The following is a 6,421-nucleotide window of genomic DNA, read 5'->3' as shown; positions in this document are numbered from 1 at the left end:
CAAATTACTCTTCTCTTTGCTGACTGCCCGTTCACTGAGTGGCTCCACAATTTGTCAATTTACGATTGTCCAATTTCTGATGCTTATGGAGAGCCACAAAATACTCTGTAATGAATGTGATTTAAAATGTAGTGAAGTACAATACTTCAGTAAAAATGTACTTAAGTAAAAATAAAATTACAGACTTTAAAAAATACTCAATTACAGTAACGTGAGGAAATGTAATTAGTTACTTCCACCCTTTGTTTTCAGTATGCCTCTGTACCAATATCACTATTTTCTGTACATTTATTTCACTTTACAATTAAAGTGACTATGATAAGAACCAGGTTCTTCTGTTGCCTCATGCTAACCACTGATAAACTGTCGCCGCCCATAAATGCAGACACCGCCTATCTGGCTGCTTCCAGCGCAGGTTGGCCTGCTAAGGAACAGAGCTACTGATGCAGCAGGTGTTTCTGAGGAACCTAATCAGATGGGGGGTTAGACAGGTGTCATGCAAGAGAAAAATTAATTGACCCACAATAAGCCAGTTTGTGGCCTTTTTGCATCCCAACAGTGCTCCAGTTGTAAGAGACAGCCAAATGCTTGTTTTACTTTTCATTCTTACCTCAGTGTTGTGGCATGGAATGTGGCATGGTAAGAAATTTTGTGCTTGTGGCACTCAACATATAGAGTTAACTAATGCTAACAACATAAATGATAATGTGATTCTGTTGCAGTTGAGTGTAGTGAGCAACCTACCAGTGGACCATCTGCAAATACAACTGCTCAGAGAACTACATCAAGTATTTCTGCTAGTGGTAGGAATATCTCAAACTTTGGACTTCTGGTTATTTTAGCGATGCCTTCTTGTGGCTATAAAGTTGGAGACTTCAGTGTTTTTCCCTCCATCTTTCTTTAGATGGAGTCGACCAGACGCAAACTTTACATAACCTACAGAACGCTACTTTAAATCAAACAGAAGAGGAAAATGCAACCTTCTCAGGTCGCTTTGGATTTTATGGTACGCAAGACCTATTTCTCACGGATTATTAACTAGGCAGCACGGCATCTAGTTGCGATTACATGCTGCATCCCAACCCAGATCATTTCAGTCACTCCGTTGTTCCAAGTCATTGTTTTTTGATTGTAGATTTGGCCGGGATCCGTGCCTTCAATCCAGAGCTGGAAATGGAGACCAGGATCATCGGTGGTCAGGAGGCCTGGGCCCACTCCTGGCCTTGGCAGGTGTCCCTTCGCTTTGCTACCATGCCAGCCTGTGGAGGAGCCATCATCGCCCCTCTGTGGGTTGTCACTGCCGCACACTGTTTCAGACGGTGGGAGACCATGCTGCTACCATATAGACTCAGGAGTAATCCAAATATCTGCCCTTACACCCAATAATAAATTATGTTTTCCAGGTATAACAAAGCCTCTTTCTGGACTGTTCTAGCTGGAAAACATGACCTGGATAATCCTCATGAACTGGGTCAACAGGTTGGCAACACGAGCACACACACATACGGTATTTAAGAACATATTTCAATGACATTTTAGGACTGAACCCCACTTACACTCTGTTAACTTCCCAACAAGTTGGTGGGAGTCTCAAGGGTCGTCTGCCACCAGGGCTACAACAGCAAGACGAAGGACAGCGATGTGGCCCTGTTGAAGCTTCAGGCACCGCTCATATTCAACCAGTATGTCAGGCCCATAGACATATGGATGATGCCACTGATGAACTTCAAGAAATGTACCATCACTGGCTGGGGTTCCACCAGAGAAAGTAAAGAATATGTTGAAAGTGAAAGCAATCATTTGTTTGTACTAATGGTAATGCAACATTAGCCTTTGCTGGAGTTCCAGTTTGATGCCGATTTGCACGTATGCCGTCCTCTTCTCAGACGGTCCACGGGTTAACAGACTCCAGGAGGTGAATGTGACCACCCTGCCCTCTGACATGTGTAACCAGTACTACCGCGGGAGGGTCCGGTCATCCATGTTCTGCGCCGGAGAGCAAGGAGGAGGTGCAGATGCCTGCCAGGTACGTCTTGAAGGTTTTCAAACCCTGAGGCAGGGAGGTGTCCAAACCATAGATGTGTCTGCTGTGATTTGGTGTTGCATGTTTTTGTTCTGGGGAAAAATCCACCCTGAAAAACCCATTAAACAGCTATTGCCGATGTACCTTGCATTTCTGAACCCTCAGAATCCAAGACCGAGAGCTTCTTTCTAGAGGCGTCATTTTGCACCAACATCCAACAATCATACAGGGAGAAATCCATTGTAGAAGAGGCAGAGATACCAATTTCTCACAGACAGTAGCCTCAATACACTAGAATGCAATGCGGCCACAAGACATGTTGGGTTTTGAATAAGGGGCAAGGGTCATAGACATGCTCCTATGTTCACAAACTAGCTAGCTATATTTATATGCCCATACACCCACCTTTGATTGCAGTTCACACACCTTGGGGTGTGATGGGGGTTGTCGAAAGGCATTCTGGGAAACGTAGGAAATCACTAACTGAAGTAGAAGTAAACAAGGCAGGTTGAGGGAACGTGGATACACCAAAAAAGTAAATTACAACACTTCATCACAAAATACATCCTTGACTGTATTCAACATCACAACCTGATGATATCTAACTGCTGAAGAGTAGCCAAGGGTGGATTATTCCTAAGGACAAATGTTTTTAAGCTGTTATCAGTCATGCCGTTGTCTTTATTCTTTATTGTCCTGGCTGTCCAGGGTGACTCTGGGGGTCCTCTGTCCTGCTTTACTGGGATCAGGTATGAGCTGGCAGGGCTGGTGAGCTGGGGAGTTGGTTGTGGAAGGTCCAGGAGACCCGGAGTCTACACTAAGCTACAGCACCACACTATGTGGCTCTCTGATGTCATGAGTAAGTGCTCACAGGAATTTAGTTGCTGAACTATTGCTTTTGGAGCTTAAAGGATAATATCAGTGTTTCTTTCCATTCTTCTGTTGGTGTCTGCACCCAGTAAGCACAGTTAGAGATATCAGGGCTCGTTGTCAGCCATTTCCTGCCATTCATGCTTGTACAGTATGAAAAACAACTTCACCAGAGTGAGATAATCACAGTAAACATGAAACCTTCATTTGACTTGCTCAACGTTTCTGTTTCATCATTATTTCCTTTCTGTCAGAGCTGAGTGTTTTCCTAGTTTCCTAGTTTTCCAGTTTAACAGTGAAACAGCGCTGCAGAGTGCAGCGCTGTTTCACTGTTAAACTGTTACACGCTTCCTAACCATAACCCTAACCCTAACACCCACAACAAGAAGTCTCCTCCAGGAAATAATCCCTCAAAAACATGTCACCTTACAAATGTTATTGACACATCCATGACTTTTTATTTAGAGCGTCTTTGTTAGCCGGGACAGCAGTTAATTTCAAGCTAGGTTTGACACTGTGAAGTTTGTATTTTAAAATGACAACAAAACAATTCAATGTTGAAAAAATTGAACTGCATACAACATGCTTTGCAAATGATTGGGAAAAATGTAAACTAGATGTAGACAGTATTAAATGGGCTACAACTGTAAATGACACTGGTATTCTCCTCTTTAAAAGAAAACAAACAAAAAAAACAAAAACTGTTTACATGTATTGAAATGTATTCTAGTTTAAAGTAGCTTAACTGCTTTTTCAATTACAGGTGATCAGAGTATGATGTATGGGGATTCGGGCACTATCACTGAAGGTAGGTTTTACCTTTGCAAAATATTTTAAGCCTTGCACTGAAACTAAGCAGAATTTATTCACAACTCCGCTAATGTATTGTAGCAAGTTTTTCAGAATTGTCAGACTGGTCTAGATTATACTTATTATTTATTTCCTCATGTCTTGAAGTTCAAATATGAGTAACATATGATTGTTTTTCCTCCTTGTTCCCAGAGGAGAGATGTGGTGAGAGGGAGAACTCGACCTGTGGGCTGGGTCCTGTCCCGGCCGGACTGATGGTGTCCCAGGAGGGTGAGGTATCGGTGGGCAATGTGACAGAGGCCTGCCCCAACTTTTGGCCCTGGCACGTCAGCCTGCAGTCGCATGGCAGGCATTACTGCAGCGGCACACTGATCCACAGACGCTGGGTATTGGCACCACAGCATTGTCATGTCAAGTGAGCGGCCATATCACATTATGCAGTGTATATAAGGTATATTTTACAATCAATATTGCATTGGTGCAAACTAAGTGCTCAAATGAAAGAGACTAACTTTTCGATCATTAGATCATCAGTGTCTTACAGATACTAACCCAAAAGGCCCATATTTTAAAAAGTTGCATGATCACACATTTCCATTACATAGGTTAATTCCCAACAATATATACAACCACAAGGATATAGAACAAAAAATTACAAGGAACCAAAAACAAGCGGTACAAGGTCTGGGCCGTTAGTGCCTTTACAATATTCAATATCCCATGCTTCTGTTAAAGTCACCTTTTTATGGTATTATACCTCACTACCAAGGTCTAAGGACCTCATGCATGATATTAACAAATCATTCAGATTTATTTTGACATGATTTGTTTTTCACTGCTTAGAAAATGTTTTTTAAAAGGAAGAAAATAACCTGCTAAAAAGTTAGTTTGAATTGATCTTTCTCCAACATTTGTTGACCATGGATTCTGCACAGCACCAGAAAACCTTGCTTAAGAAGCTGTCTGAAACACCTTTGCCTTTTAGGAAAAACACATCTGATTTAGAAATTTCAAAATCGATATTTGCCATAATATATATATATATATATATATATATATATATATATATATATATTATGGCAAATATTATTATTATTTTTTTAAATTATATATATATTGTGTGTGTGTGTGTGTGTATGTATATATATATATACATATATATATATATATATATATATATATATATATATATATATATATATATATATATATATATATATATATATATATATATATATATATATATATATATATATATATATATATATATATACACATACATACTATAACTGGTAGTAACTGTTAAAATCCTGCTTGTTTGTCTTTCTATTGTCTCTTCGTCAGAGCTAAAGAGGACACAGTGGTGCTGGGAGTCCATGACCTGAGGTTCTTTTTGTCCCAGACCATCCCAGTGGACGAGGTGTTTAGCCTGCCTCAGGATGGCAGCTTCCCCCCTGCCTGCGACCTCTCCCTGCTGCGCCTCAGCGTGCCCGCCAGATTCAGTACTGAAAACCTGACAATTAAGCCGTTGGTTAAACTTCGGTTGTCTGAATCCTTCAGACAAACAAATCCAGTTTTGGTTTTCCTTTCTGGTTTTTGCTTCTTTGTCTGAAGGTTTCAGTGGGTAAACATTCCAGATGCTGGATTTTTGTCTTTACATGGACTATCATCTCCCATGATTGCACATACAGCATTTTTTGTCATCCTTTCTTCTGTCCTGTACCAAGGTGCCAGTGTGTTTCCAGTTTGTGTCCCTGATGATGATGTGGAGCTTGATGACAGCTGGTCTTGTGTCACAACAGGCTGGGGAGCCACTAAAGCAATAGGTATGAATTGTCACATCTATGATCTCTTCACACTCAACATTAATGTGTCTGTGGCATTGGGAGTGGCATAGAGCTTGGGATAGAGCTTAAAGGGGAAATAAGTAAGGTTTTTACTACACTGTAGTACTGATGATCCATGTTCTTATGCCTCCACCTCTAGCGAAGGTTAAACCAGACACACTGCACCACGCCAAGCTGGGTCTAGTCAACCAGACGACCTGCAGACAGAGGTGGGGAGCGAGCCTCATCAGAGACACACACCTCTGTTCACATCCAGCAGGCTCTGTCTCCTGCATGGTAAGCATGGAAATAAATAGTACCATATAAGCAATACACCAGTTTTTGGGAGATTGTCCGGTTGGTCAACTTACCTGTTAAGTGATACCAAAATCATCCATGTGTCCCCGGAAGATCATTGGCTCCAGTGCTTCATGCTAACACTTTAGCATACACTGTGTTGAGAGTGATAGTAGGCCACTAGCACTAGACGTTTTAGTAATGAAAGGTTGTAAGTTTTTTTTTAATTTTTTTTATATTATATAGCCTGTAGATTCATATTTTCTAAAAATGAAATATTCACTCGATGTAGCTGAGGTAGCCAGGTTTATTTTTGGACCTATTTTAGCTGAGAAACCACGTATTCATGCCAATATATCTGCATATCCCAGCTAGCATATTCAGGTTTTTCATATTCAGGATATGGGCTTATCCCAGTTGTAAATGGGGATGTGGCATTTACATGCGCCAACTCAGAAAAGGAATGTTTGAATATCCAAATATAAACTGAACTAAAGTCATTCATTGGCTGAGAGGTGACCATGACTCTTCAGTCAAGGAATCAACTCTTTTGGGGTCGACCCCCTCTACACCTTCACTTCCTCTGAAATGCAGC

The 6,421-nt window shown here is 41.0% G+C and overlaps 1 protein-coding gene across 1 annotated transcript; it reads left to right on the top strand.

The window, feature by feature from the left end:
- Positions 1-345: 345 nt before the first annotated feature.
- ovch1 (ovochymase 1) lies at positions 346-5,600 on the top strand. Its single transcript, XM_071924958.2, has 9 exons — positions 346-415; positions 1,136-1,319; positions 1,404-1,479; positions 1,579-1,768; positions 1,887-2,026; positions 2,732-2,882; positions 3,896-4,118; positions 5,048-5,205; positions 5,431-5,600. The coding sequence occupies exons 1-9, from the start codon at positions 346-348 to the stop codon at positions 5,598-5,600; spliced, it is 1,362 nt and encodes a 453-aa protein (XP_071781059.2).
- Positions 5,601-6,421: the final 821 nt, after the last annotated feature.

The sequence above is a fragment of the Centroberyx gerrardi genome, chromosome 24, assembly GCF_048128805.1.
Source record: "Centroberyx gerrardi isolate f3 chromosome 24, fCenGer3.hap1.cur.20231027, whole genome shotgun sequence".
Lineage (NCBI taxonomy): Eukaryota > Metazoa > Chordata > Actinopteri > Beryciformes > Berycidae > Centroberyx > Centroberyx gerrardi.
The sequence above is the reverse complement of the archived record's forward strand: the minus strand, read 5'-3'. Positions and strand labels throughout refer to the sequence as shown.

What these genes read in the sequence shown, in the direction of transcription:
- ovch1 (XM_071924958.2), top strand. Translation starts at nt 346, where the DNA reads ATGCTAACCACTGATAAACTGTCGCCGCCCATAAATGCAGACACCGCC. An exon ending in CTCATGAACTGGGTCAACAG is followed by an intron (nt 1,480 to 1,578) that starts GTTGGCAACACG and finishes CTTCCCAACAAG; the next exon opens with TTGGTGGGAGTCTCAAGGGT. An exon ending in CAGCGTGCCCGCCAGATTCA is followed by an intron (nt 5,206 to 5,430) that starts GTACTGAAAACC and finishes TCCTGTACCAAG; the next exon opens with GTGCCAGTGTGTTTCCAGTT.